We start from the raw sequence: 18,476 nt of genomic DNA, 5'->3' as shown, positions 1-18,476 counted from the left end.
TTGGGTAATTGTACCTTAAAAGAGCTTTTCTTTGATACATTGTGAGTACAAGCCAGATGGGAAAATAAAGGTCAGTCTTTTTGATGTGTTTTTTGTTTGACATTGACATCTATCACTCAGTTTTTCTGTAAAATATCATCTGTTTGCTCCAGTCTTCAGCAAACCCAATTGCAAAGCTGGGTGCAATCCAACACCTATTTCTTTCACAGTACTGGTTTCCAAAAACTGTTATTCAGAGTTTTCAGTTGCCAGCACGTGACAAAAAAGGAAAAAAAAGATCTTTTTGATACATGTACCCAAATCCTGGTACAATAGTCAAGAGTTCAGTGTTAGTAAAGAGGAGAACAGATGATGAGAGTGAAGAAAAAAATCTTGTTTGATGTTTTTTTATCCACTGTTTTTGATACTTGAAACCTTTTCCTTTAAATAGTCAGACCCCAAAATGAGTATTTTGATAATGCTGAACTCTAACTCTCTCCTTTCTTTACAGTTTTATAACTGTATAATGTATATATAATATATAATAATTATAATTATATTTATGTTTTATTTTTAATAGGTTTATGTTTTATTTTTAATAGTTTTATGTTTTATTTTTAATAGCTTTATAGTTTTTATTTACAGTTTTATAAATCTACTAATAAACTGGAATTAAAAAAGACTGGAAGTACAGAGAAGTAGAGGATATATACTCCTGGAAAAGAAGTGTTTAATTGGATTATATGTATATGTTTATTAATACACTTAAAAATTATCTGAAATCTTGTATTTCTGACAATATTTATGTACTGGGGATCGATGGGTGTTGTGTAAAATAGGATCAGCTTATTGCAAAATCCGTGGCGCTGCTCCATAATCATTTGAAGAATTGGAGTGATAAAATTTCTTAGGAATTCCGAGGATAAAGAAGTTACTTCAGTGCACAAATGGGCTAAAAGCAGTTAATGGGTTGCTAAGCAATCCTGGCTGCTTGTTAGTTGGCAGTTTAGGAGAGTGGAGTATAAAATGTGATCATTAGGTTAAGATGATAAAAAAAAAAGTCCCCTAATTGATCTCTTGCCAGCTCCGAGATCTTCCCCGTGGCACATGTCCAACAGGGAATGAATAGTCAGAGCACACTCCTCTGATGAAACACCTTCAATAACGACAGCAAACCAAAAATGTTGAGTAATTATTTATGTAGTAACTCTGTTCAGTTCAGATGGATTAAGCAGGAGAAAATTAATAGACCTGTAGAAATGGATCTTCAGGGAACACAACTGAAAATTCCAGAAGTTTGTGTTCAGTACCTGTTTCAGCAGAAGGGGAGAAGTCTCCTGTATTGCATTAAATTATTGGAGAGATCAGTTAGTCAGAGCAAATAATTGTTTTTCAATATAGAATATTGTCGTTGTCTAAGTAGTTTTCCAGGCTAAATGCAAATATTGTCAGCGTATATTACAAACTGTTCATGTGGATGGAAATGCTCTGTCCACATTTGCAGGGATTTATTGCTGTCTTGCAACAGAATGAGGTTGGGAAGGTGGAGGAACACAGCAGGGGCTGCAGAAAATCAGAGCTGGACCAGGAGCTGGGAATGTGGGGAAAGAAGCAGAGAAGCAGAATGTGGGCAGAGAAGCAGAATGGACAGCTGGGGTCCATCCAGGTTGTTCAAGTAGAGTTGACTCCACAGCTTGTTTCCTCTACAGCTCAAGTCAAAACATTCCTCACCTGCCTTCCCACGGTTCTGCCAAAGATTTATTAAAAGAAACAAAGGATTTGGGTAACTCCTAACAAAATTGGTGTTCCCATCCTCTTGTAGACCTCTTAGTCCACATATAATGACTTAGATGAAGCTGGAAGTTACATCATGTAAGAAGTTGTTATATCATGTTAATTGAAAAAATATCGTGTAAGATGCAAAACTGAAGTGTTCAGGGCACTGAAATTCACTTTATTTTTGGGTAATAGTGTATTATTTTACTCACTTTCAGTTTCCACCCAAGGACTGGCTACAGTGAGACCTAAAAACATGGCTTGTTTATAGTAAATATGGAAAGAAGGTTTCTCTTTCCAAAGCAGGATTCAAGTTCTGCTAAAGTTACAGCTAAACACTCTAAAGAAAATACCATTTCCCAAACATTTCCCAGGATTTTCCTAAAGTGCGTGAAAACACCAACTGAAAAAATGCATATATAGATCTAGATAAGATATGTAAATAGGTATATGTGTAGTTGGGGGTGAGATATCCAGGATGTGTGTCAAGGAGTTGTTTTGTGACATTAATGGTCTCAAATTGTGGTCTTTAGATGTGCAGAATGACAAGAAAATCCAACAGAATAAAAAGGGAAGTTCGTTTACAGCATCAATATTTAGTTGCAAATGCATGGGGTTGTTTTCCAGGTATATGTTTAATGACATGAGCTTAGAAGTAGATTTTCATGGAGATCCTTAAAGGAAAGTACTAGAAATATTTGGGGAATGGGGAAATCCTCTGTGTGTGGAAAAGAAAGGATGAAAACCAGGAGCAGTAGAAAAAAATATGAGAAATTCAGGTCCTGGAGGACAAATAACATTTTTCCGCCTAATGGAGGAGAAGCCACTGAAAGTTTGAAGGAAAATAATCTTCTTTCAGTATAGTGGAAAGTTCAAAAGTATGAAGAGTAAAATTAGAGTTTTCAGTGCCAAATCAATACAGCCACCTTAGAGTTAAATGGTGTCAGTGAGAGGACATTTTAGAGAACAAAAAAATCACACTTTTAATAAGGTATTGATGTGAATTTTGCAATAAAAATATTTGCATAAGCAAGGCCTCCACTTACTTCAGAAATCACCCCAGTAAAATAAAGAAAAACTTTCTTCTTTTCCTCAGTAAAATTCCCTGATTTATAGAAAATAATTTCAATTTCTTATCTTGTAGAGATCACAGTGGGTATGAAAATGACTGAATTGCCCTGAAATACACTGTGGGTGGATTTCTGCCCAAAAACCTATGTATCATTCAGGCCTCAATAAACTTTATTGTCCCTCAGGCTATTTCCAGCATGTACCTGGGAGGATTTATCTGCTAAGAAAAGGGAACTTTCTCCTCTGCAAACAGGAATAATAAATGTTTGGTACTTTCTCGTGCGTGATTTTATTTACTCAGCGACTAATGGCTGCTCATTTATTATAGTTACCTGGAGTCTGAAAGTTTTTGAGAGAGACATAGTTAATTCTGGGCTTTCATTTGTGCATTTTATTAACAAGAAGCTTTTATTTTACTGAAGGAAGGTCAATAAAGCCTAGCTTGATATATTTGCTTAGTGCACTTCTCAAAACTTTTAATGTACAAGGTGAAAATGCAGAGCTTACAGCTGAGAAAATTGTATTTGCTAAGCTATTAATATTTTGCTATGAAATCTGAAGTAAAAATTGTTTTCTGGTAAAAATAGGGGGTTGTTCAAGTATTTTGAGGGCATTTTAAAATGAGCCCAATATGACTCCACAGGGCAGCTTCCCACTGCCATGGGGCTGGTTCATTTGTTCTACTTTCCTATAGAATTCCTCATTAGATGAGCTGTGGTTAATTATAGAAGCTGTGGAGAGCAGGCAGAGAGATGCATGTGCAGCGTTATCACAGTATCAGCACCCTAAGGACTGGCTCAGGCTGGAGTTTTGGGTTAGATTGGCCTTAAGCTGAAGGAGAGGAGATTCAGATTGGGAAGAAATTGTTCCCTGTGAGGGTGGTGAGGCCCTGGCCCCGGTTGCCCAGAGAAGCTGTGGCTGCCCCTGGATCCCTGGAAGTGTCCAAGGCCAGGTTGGACAGGGCTTGGAGCAACCTGGGCTAGTGGAAGGTGTCCCTGCCCATGGCAGGGGGTAGAACGGGATGAGCTTTAAGGTCCCTCCCAACCCAAACCACTCTGTTTCTAGGATTCAGTTGCTGAAGGAGTTAACTCAGTGTTGGATTTTACAGATCTGGAACTGAATGGAATGTCCAGCTCCGACATCCCCGACGTTCCTCCCCCTCTGCCCCTCAAAGGAAGCACAGCCGACTATGGGAACCTCATGGAAAGCCAGGACTTGATCAGCCCGACGACCTCCCCCCCTGCCCACCAGCGGGTGAGTCCTCAGGGAATCATCACTTCCTGCAATTTTCTTTCCTTTGTCCCTTGAGCAATCCCAGGTGAGACAGGATCCTGCTCCTGGATGTGTCAGCACATCCAGAGAGTTCTGCAGTTGCAGTGTCTGGAGTGTGAGGGAGCAGCATCGACCTGAGGGGGAGATTGGGTTCATTCTGGTGAAATCTAAGCCAAATGCTTTTAGGTGTGTTGGTAAGGGAGCTTTAACCAACAGGATACATTCTCTGCAGCAAATTAGATTCAATAGCCTTTCAGTGCTGTCTCAGGAAAGGAAATAAAACATGTTCCTGCCATCTCTCCTTTCTGGAGCTCCGTTCTGTCGATGTTCAATCGCTGCTTGTTTCCCTGAGGCAAACACACACCTCCCCTTTGAGGGAAGGAGCTCAGAAACTCCTCATCATCAACAGCCTTTTGAGCTTTCTGAAGAAAATACACTTTTTCAACTTTGTTTCCTGTAGCCTTGAAGCTTTTAAAAATAATTTGGTCTTTTTCTTTAAAGCAGCACTTTTGAAAAGGGCCATTTATTTTCTTTATGAAGAGAGAAAACAGGTTTAAAGAGGTGTGGTGGGTTGACCCTGGCTGGTACCCACCAAAAATGCTCCATCACTCCTCTCCTCAGCTGGACGGGGGAGAAAAAATATAATGTAAGGCTCATGGATTGAGACAAGGGCAGGGAGAGATCACTCACCAATTACCATCATGGGCAAAACAGGCTCATCTGGGGGAAATTAATTTAATTTATTGCCAATCAAATCAGAGCAGGGCAATGAGACCCCAAAAGGTCACAAGTCCTACCATTGAACATGGGGAAACTGCTGGCATCCTCTCACAGAAACTACCACAACCTTCTCACACAAACCCAAACCAGAGGGTTTTCTATCCTTTGACTTGGAAATCTCTAACTTTGACCAAGTTGTTATTTTGTGGAAACTGATCCTTCTTTGTTTGCAGAGGTGTCTTCCAAGAGTTCTCTGAAGTTCGTCATTGCAATGAGATTCTGTTCAGTAATTTGCTTTTCATGACTAGAGAAAGCATTTCTGGTCTCAGCAGAGAGTGTCAGGCAGGAATTTGGTTTAACTCTGGGAATAATTGTGTTTAACACAGACTATCCCAGTGCACAACAGTACACAAGTCCAGCTTTTTCCATGGTTGAAATTATAACTATTTCTAATAGTATAAGTAATTCCTATTGTAGCAGGAATTCAGTATGTATAGGCTAAATAGGAAAAAGCAGATGTAGAAGTACCTTCAGGAATGTCAGTAGTGTTATTCAAAACACCATGTTTTACTCTTTATGTGCATTTACTGAAAAATTCTCTATTCCCATCCTCTCTTCCATAGTTGTTCCCCATGGCTGGGTGGTTTTAGTAAATATTTTCACTTTTCCTCTCGTTTCCATCAAAGTAGACTAAACTTTTAACCCATTTCCCTGGTGTCTCTCTCAGGGACCAGCTCTCGTTTGTCCTGAATTCAGACCTCTAAGTGGAAAATTACAGCATGTACAGCAGGGCTGCCAGGAGGGTTGTCTGAGGAATGCATCTTCAGGAAGAAAGCTGAGAAATTCAAATTAGGATTCAAATTTCTTCAACTCCTTCCTGCATGAGCTCCAGAGTAGTAAATTCATTTTCTATTATATAGTATAATGTTTAGGTCGTGGTGGTAGCTCAGGATTGCTTATGTAAGTTCAAATTTTAGCTAAAGAACATTAAGCAATGGTGAGAAATAAAATCCCAGTCGTCAGGGTTTCTTTCCCTTCCCTCTGAGGCTGTTTGAAGGGGTTTCCACTCCATGGAGAGATGTTGGGTAGTTATTGTACAACTTCCAAATGCCATTTTGCTGTGATGGTTGGAGACAACTCAAGTCCCAGCCTCAGACTCGTGGAAGATGTGACCTTGGGCAGCTCCTGGACCTGCCATGAGCAGAGTTTCCGCATCATTAAATGGAAGTTCATAAAAATAGTGCCAATATGCTCCCTTGTTGTTTTTTTTTTTTTGCAAAGTTTTAGTCAGGTCTTAATATTTTTGCTCTTTACAGCCTTAATTTTTTCAGACTCCTGTCATTTTTTTTAATGTATCTTGTCTTTGTAGACACAGACCCTGTTTTTTAACATGCAGTGTTGAAGGGCCTTAGAATTTAAGCACAGCTAAGAAATGCAATCAAATATAGGCTACATCTCCTTGGCTAACTGTCCAAAATTTACATCTTCTTATCTAACTGTCTGAAATTTTCTTCAGCATCTGTATTTTTATAAACTTTCCAAGATGAAGGAATTTAGTTTCAAAGTCTGGAAGAAGGACCTAAAGCAGATTTGTCGCAAAACCACATGTATTAGTTTTAGAATTCATTTCAGAAAAGGTTTCTAATCTTATAACAATCACTCTGTGCCTTTATTTCATCAACCTTGTAGGAAGGAAGCTGTTAAAGAACATAAAGAAAATGAGTAGTGCTGGACATGAAAGATCAGATGAGTAAATTCTTATTGCTGCTGTGATTAAATCCCACTCCACGGTTTTAATGCCTTATGTTTCATGGGTCAAATAGCTCCATAATTCATAACTTGATCATTCTCTGCCTAGTAAACTGATCATCCTTTAAGTTACACCAGCTTTGTATCAGTGAAGAAAAATCAGTAAAACATATTAGAGATAAGATTATCTTGGTAGCTTTTAAACTGGAAATATCTCCTTGTGTGAGGAATTATTAGATTTTTCACTCTGGTTGTCTTGCAGTGGGTTATGAAAGCCAAGTGCTGTAGTGAACTGAAAGCAGGCAGCCAGAAATGCAGCAGATGCTTCAAGTCAAACTGCAGGCAATAATGTCATTTAGTGTCTGAGGCAGCAATCTTAGATTATTTGGAGTCCACTGTTACCTTGGTGTACCTTAAGTCTTTTTTCCAAATGATCATCTCCTTATAATTTCCTGATTGTCCCTTTACTCACCGTTAACTGTGAGACCCTTACAAATATATTTTCTTCCACCGTGTGATTTGTTCTGCTAAAAATGTTCTTAATAATATATGAGAATATAAAAAAAAGAAGCCTATGACTCCTGCAAGGATTATTATTACATCAGGGGATTCCTTAAGGCACTTATCCTGCTTTATGGGTTCCTCCTCACCCTTGCATACAAATCAACTGCTTGCTTTGTATTCACGGCCGGAGGGGAGCTCAGAGAAAATAGACAAAGGAGCACTTGGGTTTATGATATTGGCTATAACACTTACTAAGGATCAGGTAATGGTTGGGATGAGAACACCTCCATCAATCCAGGCAGAACTTGGAAAGGAGGAACGGCCGGAGCGGCGCGTGGGACGAGGAGCAGAACGGTCTCATGCAGTGCCTGGTTTGACTCTCTGGGATGCTGTTGTATGAGGGTTATTCAGGCTGGTTATTCAGATATAATGGAATAATATATCCTAATATAATACACAGAAGGAAGAATCCAGGGGGATTTTCCCTGTGTTGCAGTGCATGTGCTGCAGAGCTGAAAATTATCTCCTGTATCAGCTGCTGTGAGCAAAAAGTGACCTTGAAGGCTCCAGCAAGGTGTCGTCCTCATGACAGAGACAAAAAAGCTGGAAACCAGCTGAAACGATGGAGGCAGCAGGTAATTAGGGAGCACTGTGTCAGGATTTGCAATAGCAGCCTCCAGTGGAGAGGCAGCAGCATCTCTGCTCTCTGTGACCAGTGACAGGACCCAAAGGAGCAGCTGGAGCTGAGTCAGGGGAGGTGTAGGTTGGATATTGGGAACAAGTTCTTCCCCCAGAGGGTGGTCGGGCACTGTCCCTCCAGGCCCTTGTCCCAAGTCCCTCTCCAGCTCTCTTGGAGCCCCTTTAGGCACTGGAAGGGGCTCTCAGGTCTCCCTGGAGCCTTCTCTTCTCCAGGTGAACCCCCCCAGCTCTCCCAGCCTGGCTCCAGAGCAGAGGGGCTGCTGTGATCTGATCTGAGACACCGACTCGAAGCAATTCCATGTTGCCCATTTTGGGGGATCATTCACATTGCCCAGGGTGGCACACAGCAGGTGGAAGAACACCAAGTGCATCTCCACGGAAGGATCCTTAAAATTCCTTTTTTTTACCTAAGCACACTCCAGGAAGGGCTGTGACACAGTGACATGAGACTCTAATAGATGATGTACAACAACAGGCTTCAAACAGTCCTTTTACACCAGTTACCTGCCAGCTTTTCCACATAACTTTGCTCCCTGGGTCAAACAGCCAATTAGCTTAAACTGTCTGTAATTTGGTTCACATTAGTGGAGTTGGGCTGCTCTCTCTGCTGGTGCATTATTGCCCTTTCACAATAGGAGTGTTATTCTGCCAGGACCTCACACTATAATGTTATTTTTCATTGCAGATATTATTTTTCATTGCTGCTTGTCAGGCTGCTCAGCTCTGTGCTGAAGGAGCAACTCAGGATCTGAAAGCATTTACAGTCCTGGGTAGCTGATAGTTTATTTACATCCCATTTCTCCTGCTTCTGACCTAATTAGATCCATTAATCCTTCCAATTTAGAGTGCTTCTCATTGGATCTCCAGAGCTTGTTATATTGATGACCATGGAATTTCAAAGAAAAATAGTTGCACAGGAAGAAATTTCGTGCAGTGCCACAAGGACCAGTTTTAGGAATCAAATTTGTTTGATTTTTTTGTGTTTCCTGAATGAAAAACAATTTTGCTTCTTCAGAGGAGAAAAAAAATGCATTTTCTCATCTTCTGTAATTGATTTTTACTACATCCTGAACGTGCCCAGTTGCAGTGCAGTTCATATCTGGGAGAGAACAGAGACAAATGTTTTTGGGCCTGATTCTTTTCTGTCTGAGGGAGAAAAAAAAAGAAAAAAGCAAACAAATGGGAGCAATTTCATGTCTGAAGCAGAAGGAACAGATTGTTTCTGTGTTGCAGATGTGCCTTTTACATAAGGTTTCTGCTTCCCCTGAGGTCCCCGCGAGTCAAGGATTCTGCCCAAAATAGGTTGGGATGTGAACCAGCCTCTGTCAATTTGTCAGAAAGGAAAAAGATGCTTTGAGATTCACAATTAACCACTGAGATATAAACACGAACTTGGCAAAGCAGCTCTTAATTAAATGTAAAATCAAGGTAAACTCTATTTTTATTTCAAAGTTTCTAAGGGGAAGCGCAGCAAAAATGAACTTTATAAACCTGGTAATGATTTTCTGAGTGTGGTATTAAAGGGAGAGAGGAAGTATGCTGGAATTTCATCCTGTCCTGGAATAAAAGGGAGGATGTATCAGCTCTGGGAGCACTGGCTGGATTTGGAGTTCCATAGTGGCATGTTTTGTGGTGCTAATTCCTCAATAATGTCACCCCAACCAGCCTCACACATCCTACTTAATATATTCATTGGTAGCTTATTATATAAATGAACATGTGCTAAATTTATCCGACTTTCTAATGGAAATTGTAAATTCAATTATAATAATTATCTACCTATCTCTGTTATTTCTTTCTGCCTAATTTGCTTGCAGAATCTGAGCTCTGGTAGGTTTTGAGCTTGTTATTTATAGCATATATATTTAGCTTATTCTCATTGTATCTCTTCTTCAGAAGCAGGTTTTCAGGGCTGATTTGATTGTTCTCTGATCAATATGAAGGGCTCATTTGGTTGAGAAATGCCTTTGATCTAATTGAATTGAGAATTATTGCCAACGTAGTGTTATTTAAATTCAAAATGGATTTTCACAAATGATGCTATCAGCAGAGTTAGGGCTTTTTTTCTGGTGATAAATATGAAGTTAAAGAGCTCATGTGAGAGCAGAGCAGAGGAAAGTTTTATATTTTGGAATGTATTTCAGAGGGATACCTGGTTTACTGAGCTGTGGAATGAATGTCATCTTCATGAGGAGCTGTTGCACGTTGTACACTGATGTTCTGCAGACCACCAGCGATTCCCAAAGTTTGCCCAGAGCCCTTGCCTGGATACAGGACTGTAATTAAGCAAGTTCTCAAAGATTTTGAAACCTTCAGATCACAATTGACAGTCCAACTCTTATTCAGATGCCTCAGTAGGGATTCAGGAGTTTACATGCCAAGTATTTGCTCAGGTAGAGGGAACATTTAATGGTTCTGACTGTAACATTTCAGAGGCAGATCAGCAGTGGCATTTTAACTAAAAGCCAAACAAGTCTTCAGTTTTGCGTTTAGTAAAATTAAATTCTTACATTATCTGCTTTTCATATTTATCTGTCCACCTGGTTTTCCAACTCAGAAGTCATCGTGTCCCACTGGAAGTCAGGAATAAGTAGTGCCCTCTTTGGAGCCTGCTCTGGAAAATCATAGAGTCATTTAGGTTGGAAAAGACCTCTGAGATCATCAAGCCCAGCCATTCCCCCATCGCTCCCAAGGCCAGCACTAACCCATGTCCCCAGGTGCCAGGTGTTGGTGCCTCCTCCCCAGGCAGGCAGGGGAACAAGTCATTCCAGACAAGGCATCCCGGCTCCCGTGCCTTGCTCTTGGTGCAGAGTTTCTCATTCAGCAGCAGATTAAACCCAATTATTTCCAAGCTGCCAGGTCAGGAAGCATTTTGGAGCCAAGGAGGGAGGTGAGAGCAGGCACATCCAGGCAGTGGTGCTGCTGGAGAGGCTGGGAAACTGAGAGTGGATGGAGCAGAATGGAGAGACGGGCTCAGGGCTTGGCTTACCTGGGTAGTTTGGCATCACTCTTCATTTGCCATAGAGGAGGAGTGAGAAAACTTGTAAAACAGATGGGAAAGTAGTTCTGTCCAGGTAGGATACAGGAAAAGTGTTCCAGCAAAAACCCAGCCTTCCTGACTCAGCCAGTTTGCAGCCTTACCTTTCTCTTTAGTCTGTGCTTAGTAAAACTATCTGGATTTGTAACTTCATGTTGTCTAAAACCTGCTTGAAAGAGGGTGTTTAGTTACCTTAGAGATGCTTTTCCTCCTACTCTTACACATCTCTGAAAACTCCCAGGAAAACTCCCAGTCACAAGGTTGCAGGAGCATTAGGAGGAGAGGCTGAGATGTCCTGGCATCACCCTGAACTGCTCATCCTTTTGGGACAGCATCTTTGGACAGCTTTTAAAAGGAACAGTCTTGTTTCTTACGCTCTTCCACGTGGTTTATCAGTTGTTTGTATACCAGTATCTTCCTGATATTGAGAAATCATGAGTTTTTTTGTCCAAGCAGTGCCTGCAGTGGAGTACTGCAGGTGTTTGGACTGTTCTTGTAGCAGTGACCAAAGAATTTTGGCAGAGTTGGTGCTTGTTGGGCTGTGAGAATGTGTGGAGCCAGCAGTTAGTGCTGGGTGGGTGAGGCAGGACAAAACACAAACAAGTGGGAATGGAAAAGCATCATTAGGTTTGGAGGAAAACAAAAGGCAATGGCTGAGGAGAAGGAGAATCTTAGGGAAAAACAACCCCAAAGCAGCATTTCTGAGCTGTGATGCTGCAGCACAGCCTGAGTGCAGTGAGAGGAAATCTGCACTGCCTGCACAGCCAAAATCTGTAAAAACCTGCCTGCAAAGCCTGGGAGCAAATTGCAGTGTTCTCCAGCTCCTTCTGAAACAGGTTTTATCGTATGTATGATTTAACATTATAAAAAAAATCTTAATTTCCATAATGACTTTTTTAATTTGTCCAATTAGCTGATGATTCTAACTGGGAGTGCTCTTCTGTTGTATGATACATGAAGCGATTTAAAATATATGTATGTGAACAGTCTGCATTTCTATTTTGAATATTTTAATTATAACCCTGTGTGTGATGGTAAATTGCAACTTACTTATCTCTTTAAATGGTTTTAAATTGTTTCCCTTTTCTGTTTTTTTTTAAATGATTTCTGTTCTTACTGTGCAAAATCCAAAACATAACAGAAAAGCAATGAAACTGTTGCTTCAGCTTAGTTTTTAAGCTCTGAGTGCCTGGGGGCTGAGGCAATCGATACACACCAAGGAATCAATATCCTATCATGATATAAAGTGGGGAATTATAAACTTCTCTAGTGCTTTTGAAAGATTTTTCCTGAAATATTGAGCTAATTAATCCTGAACCCTTGAGAGATTTTTTTTCGTTGTCAAAAATAAAAGTTATATTTAAAACTAATGGCTGAGGGCGTTGGGAATCCACAACAGCAAGTTCCACGGAGAGGTTTTTGTGAGTCAGAGGCTGCAGACTCACCTGTTTTCTTCCACAGTTATATATGAAACAGAAAATGTTTCCAAACTCCATCCTTTGCTAACATGATCCATCCAATTTGGTTTCTTCCAGCACCTGCCTCCTCCTCTCCCCAGCAAGACTCCCCCGCCTCCACCTCCAAAGACAACTCGGAAGCAAACGTCAGTTGACTCTGGGATTGTCCAATGAAGAAGGAAGCAGGTTCTTTTTTCCAAAGATAAAGCTGTAACAATTCATTTCCCTAAGTATTTTATGGTATATAATGTTTACCTCATTCAGGTGTGCAGTATCTAACATTTAGTGCAATGACTCTAACTCCATAAGAAATCCATTTCTAGCCATGGAACCAACACTACATCCCCCCCCTTCTGGGGGTTATTCCCTCCCATAACTTGAAAGAAATCTGGATTTCTACTTGAGACCTGGAATTGTCCATCAACTGACAGTACCCTCTTCCTAAACCTTCTCCCTGCTTCTGAGTAATGCCAGGCACAGAGCTGGCTGTGGAGATTCAAATGAGAGCTGAATATTTTGTATCTAAAGTGTTCAGGTAGCTGTGGAGTTTAAACTGAGCTGAGTTTTTGTACCTAATCTTGGTGTATATAGGAATTGATGACAATATTCACATGGAATTCAGTGCACATTGGAGGAGCTTCGCAGGGAGGTGAAGCTTCTGTAGGATTTCCCCAGATAACAGGGCTAAAAATCAGATACAATTTATTTGTGAAATGTGCCTTCTCTTTAATTGGTCTGTGTTACAAATAATCCGATTTGACCGCCCTGGCCACAGGGATCAAGTGTAAAATCTCTGGTGACAGGGGGAAAAGTGGCAGCAAAACCTCAGCCCTGGACATGAGGAGAGCAGACTTCAGGTGCTCAGGGAATGAGGGAGTAAAGTCCTCTGGAAAAACGCTTTTGCAGGTGCTGGGGTCCATCAGTGCTGCTCACTTTTCAAACGTCACCTCCTGAGGGCACAGGGGCAGCAGTTCCCAAATATTGGAAGTCAAACAGGTGAAGCTGAAGGCCGGCTTGGCTGAGCAGGGATCTTCTCTTGGCTATAAAGTGGAAAAGGAAGGTGTGTGCCCAGTGGAAGCAAGGTCAGGTGACATGGGAAGAACACAGAGATGCTGCTTGTCACTGCAGGGAGAAAATGGCCAAAGCTCAGTTGGAGTTGGAGCTGCCAGAAATGGGGGGAACAATAAAAAGGGGTTTTTTAATACATTCATGGCAATTGGCAGTATAGAAATATCATTGGCCCATTCCAGGAGGGGGATGGTCACCTCCCAAACAGGGACACAGACAAGGCAGAGGTGTTTAACACTTTCTTTGCCTGACAGGAGGTCATGATGACGGGGAAGGGCCTTAGGGGAAGCCATACAAGGGGTGACTGAGGGCATGTAGTGGTTTGAAGCACTTGATCTGTTCAGCTGGAGGAGACTGAGGGGAGACCTCACTGGGACAGTGGGGAGGCAGGCACTGATCTCTTCACTCTTGTGACCACTGACAGGACACCAGGGAATGGCTGGAACTCTGTCAGAGGAGGATTAGGTTGGATCTCAGGAAAAGGTTCTTCCCCCAGAGGGTGGTTGGGCACTGAACAGGCTCCCCAGGGCAGTGGGCACAGCACCAAGGCTGGCAGAGCCCAAGGAGCATTTGGACAATGCTCTCAGGGACAGGGTGGGATTGTTGGGGTGTCCTGGGCAGGGCCAGGAGCTGGATTCCTAGTGGATCCCTTCCAACTCAGTGTATTCTGTGATTCCATGATTAATGGGCTTTATAAAATTAGTCATTGTTGCTCAGCCATTGCCATTTTCGTTCAGTTGGATCTTCTGAGTGTCCATCACAGGGCACATCAAGGAAGCCTCGGAGCTGCCGACGGGCACGGGCGTGTGGGAAAGGAACGAGTAGGCAGGTGGGAGACTCCTGGTCATTCTGAACCCAAAAGCTGAGTACAGGAATGGGAAGAGCTTTTTCCTTTCTTTAATGTGTAATATTTCATGTTGGATTAGGATGAACTGAATGGAATCACTTTGTCCTTGTGCCATCATTCTGTACAGTGTTTGTATATATGATGGTTTTTAGAATGTTTTCATTTTTATGGTGCCTGCTTTTCATGTAATAATGGATTAATGTGCCTGCAAAGAATGCCTTATGTATTTTTAATTTCTTAAGTACTGAAAGTGTAAAGAAAAAGAAAAAAGCATTTTTTTTCAGATATTAAACTCTGAGAAATATCAGACAATGGTGGGATGGGGTTTTGGGAGGGAGGAAGGAAACTAACTTTATACTCTAGTGTTTTTTATTGTCATCACACTTTTGTTTTTTACTATCTACAATCTTTTTACTCTTACAGTAGATTGTTTTTAAATATACCACTGACTCAAAAATAAAATATTATTTTAAAAACTTGTCTAAGAAAATGAATACATTTCCTGGGTATTTTTGATCCTTACTGCAGAATTTCAGGAGCTGTTGCACTCTGTAGAGAGCTATATATACTTAACCTCTTTTCACTGTAATTTTGGGGGGAACTCATGATAAAGCTGATAACTTTCATTGTGTTAATGTGATTATTCCTGCAGGAAGGAGCTAAAATACACATCAGCACTAAAAACACCCATCTCTGTGTGCTGTCTGTACCCATAAAGTGGCTTATATATCTTTAAGTTATCTTTTGCTGAACTCTTCAGAAAACAGATGAGTTTTAGGTAATATTTTCCACCTCAAGTACCTGCTACATGATGCAAGGTGCAAGCAGAAGTGACTTTATACAGCAGTAAAACAATACTGTTGTTACAAGGGCAGAAAAATTGCCTTTCTCATAAAAAGTGGCTGGAATGGTCAATTAGATATTCTCATATTTTTGCCTTAAACCACTGTGTCACTTTGGATCAAACAAACACACTTTTCCTTGCTATAAAATCAGCTACTAGAGCATCTCAGAATTTACTGTTGGATACCATCCTCCAATTCCCTCTTTGTTTTGTTAATATAATCTCTGTTCAAGAGGAGCACTCAGGAAAGGATTCTTGGCTGCAGTCAATCAGGTACTCATTCTGTAGACAATCAATAATGTATTACAACTTTAATTCTATAAGTCTCTTATTTAATTGAGGATTGCTTTAGAGACTGCCTCTGGTGCTGCCTGGGAGATGTGCTGGGATGCTGGTGAGTTTTGCTCTTTTCTGTTCCCTTTGCCTTCTAAAGGCTGGGAAGAGCTTTCCCATCGACCTTTAACTGGATGCCTGTAAATTGCATTTCTGATAATGTGTTTGTTTTTGCTCATCCTTTGCAAATTCCTGTGCTCATGCAAGTGGTATAATTTGGCCCTGTGAGACTCCTCGAACAAGAGCTGCACTTTCAAATGGGTCTTAACAGTACAGACTCGAAACCTCATCTGTGTGTGTTTTACAAATGCACAACCTGAGCCTGGGAATTGAAAATCAGACTCTCAGATTCACTCAGACCCAAATTGTCAATCTAACATCTTCTAGGCTGTAACTCATTGCCCTCCTCAAGGTGTGGTAAAAACACACCTCAGCAAATTCAGGAAGCCATTCGGTTCCAGGCTCTAAGCAGCGAACAGTCCTGGGAAGGCTGTTATTCCTCACGGTTTGCTCTCTTCCTTTGTATTCCAGAGTTGGGTGTCAGAGCATCCCATTGCCATGGGAATTCCTTGTCACATTGTTTGCAGTTCAGCTGAGCTAATGCAGAAGAGCTTGATGTGAAACAAGACAGAACAAGGTTATTTGATTTTAACCAACGTGGTGGGATCTCATGTGTCTTTTGTCTGCCCTGTTTCTGTGGGAATTCATCCCTTGATGGCTTCAGTGAGTCTTTTGCTTTCCCTGCCTCAATGCCTCGAGTGGACATGGTGGGATTGGGATGACCTGGTGTATTTATCAATGACCTGGTGTATTTATCACTGCTTTGTCCTCCTGCTAGCTCTCCTGGTGCCTCCCCATCCACAGGTCCCCATTCAGATTTCATTCAAATCAGTATTTCTGCTTGGAAAGGTGACCCCCTCCATCTCCTCCATGGCAAAGCTTTTCCAGGGCTTTAGCAGGATCCAGGTTTTCACCATTTGAATGGTGAGGGACCAGGTTTCACCATATAAATCAGGAATTAACCTCCCCTCAAGTGCTGTCCCTTTGCTCAGACTTGAGAGCAGCACCCCAAGGCTTTCCAACTCAAATTAACCTGAAAGAAGAAATTCAGAAGTGTCAAGTTTCTACATAATATGAGAAAACAGATTCCAATGGTCAGGAATTTTCACTTCTTGAAAAGTAGCTTGAATTTAGTTAGTGAGAGTTAACTCACAGTGCCAATATAAAAAAGAGGAACCCTCAATACCGTTTTCCTGAGTGGTGGTGTGGGAGTGGGAGGGTAAATTTTTACAGGTGCACAGATCAGTTCCCATCAGTCCCACACAAAACCACAAAAGATTTGTTTGTTTTTTAATCAAATTTCTGCTCAACGGGAAGCTCAGCACAAAGGTCACTTCTTAAGCAGGTTTCCATAAGTGACATTTATGATTACTGAAATGTCTCTGGTGGTATCACAAATTCTGAGGCTAAAAATGTTTTTAAATTCAGTTTTGTCTTAACAAAGGCATTTTTCTTTACCTTGGATGTTTGTTGTATGTGACTTTACAGAGGAAAATGATAAAACATTTGCAGTGCCTATGGTTATGCTTATGGTATGTGAATGAGAGATTCATGGGAGTGCATATATATGTGTGTATTCATGCACACACATCAAAACACACATTTTTAATGTAAAATATCTAATTTTATTGTCTATTTGAGGTGTCCACCTTCTAGCTTCACATTAGACATCTTCCCTATTGATTCATGTGGCCTTTTTGGGAATCATTCTATGCCAGAAGCTTCATGTCATGTTGTTGATGCCAGTGGACCCATGATGGATGTTCATAATTACCCAATTTTGCTAAAGGTTATTTGTCTAAACAAGTCATTTCTTGTGTATGTATTGACAAAATCAGGTGAAATAAGCAGAAAAATTTCTAACAAAGGTTACAGCTGTTTTGATGTTTAAATCTATGTGGACTAGACTATGACAGTACATGGTGCAACAGGAGTCACCCTCTTCTGATCTGGGAATTACCATCCTGGATTGGGCTGTGGAATACTTTTTTATGCTTTTGGAACAAAACAGCAAGTGCTGGCACAGCTGCCCAGGGCAGGGATGGAGTCCCCATCCTGGAGGGATGGGGAAGGGATGTGTGGACGTGGCACTTGGGGAGGGGGTTTAATGGTGGCCTTGGCAGTGTGGGTTAATCGTTGGGCTCAGTGATCTTGGAGGGCTCTTCCCATCTGAACCATTCTGGAACTCTAAACCTGAAGTGTTTTATTCCCAAGCTGAAGGCAAATGAAAGGATGGCAGAAATGTATTTAAATTCAGTGCGAGACAGGGTGCAAACATGGACAAGAGATTCCCAGGCTGGAGCAGGTCTCCCAGGAGGATGGATGGTGAACCTTCCTGCCCCTCAGCATCGAGCTGTGGCTCCTGCATCCCTCTGCACACACCAGGTAAGGCAGTTTTCAATCTGCATCTCCACTCGGCCTTCTGACAAAGCAATAAATTAAAGAAAATGCCCATGAAAAACAGACCAGGCACTTGAGTGATGGTGAGCACTGAAATTCAGGGTTTTCCTCTATTTCCTCAGTTTTTAGTGGTAATGGGAAGCGTGAGGTCCAGCTGCGCTGACATTTCAATTTCCTCTTGTTCTCCTTTTGTACTTTTCATGGATCTAAACTGAATTTCAGGCTTGCAATTGCCACCTTCTCTGGGATACAGAAATGTGTGGATCAGTCTAAATACTTGGTTATTGTATAGGATCTATCCAGCTGTTCTCCAGTGAGGCTATTTATAGGATTTTTAATTTCCCTCGGGGGTTTTTTTATGTGTATTCTGCAGACATGAATAATTACTGTAAATTGTGTTTCTCTATCAAATGACAGACTTAATTTTTTTTCATTTCAAGTGTGTGTGGCATTGTATTCAAACACTTCAACGAGAAGTTGCTGAATTGAATAACTCATTTATTTAACTGGCTGTGGACTGGTGTACTGGGGACATGTACTGACCCTGCTGAGGCTGGGCTGGAATGGTGACTCCACTCAGTCTCCTGTTGTGTGTAGCCAAGTGGTTTCCATTCCCTCACTCCACCTTTTTGCAGCTACACATGATCTGTGGTTCTCCAA

General features: G+C 41.2%; 1 protein-coding gene across 2 annotated transcripts in view; it reads left to right on the top strand.

Moving 5' to 3' along the window:
• The window catches only part of DOCK1 (dedicator of cytokinesis 1), a 277,725-nt gene extending 263,988 nt beyond the window's left edge, over positions 1–13,737 (top strand). For both annotated transcript variants that reach the window (XM_039378955.1, XM_027737067.2), the window contains exons 51-52: positions 3,935–4,080; positions 12,343–13,737. In XM_039378955.1, coding sequence (XP_039234889.1) covers positions 3,935–4,080; positions 12,343–12,438 — 242 coding nt within the window. In that variant the 3' untranslated portion in view covers positions 12,439–13,737. The remainder of the gene's footprint in view (positions 1–3,934; positions 4,081–12,342) is intronic.
• Positions 13,738–18,476: the final 4,739 nt, after the last annotated feature.

This window comes from Pipra filicauda, unplaced genomic scaffold (assembly GCF_003945595.2).
Source record: "Pipra filicauda isolate LSUMZ 115617 unplaced genomic scaffold, ASM394559v2 scaffold150_size2825430_pilon, whole genome shotgun sequence".
Taxonomy (NCBI): Eukaryota; Metazoa; Chordata; class Aves; order Passeriformes; family Pipridae; genus Pipra; species Pipra filicauda.
This window is presented reverse-complemented; position numbering and strand designations above follow the sequence as displayed.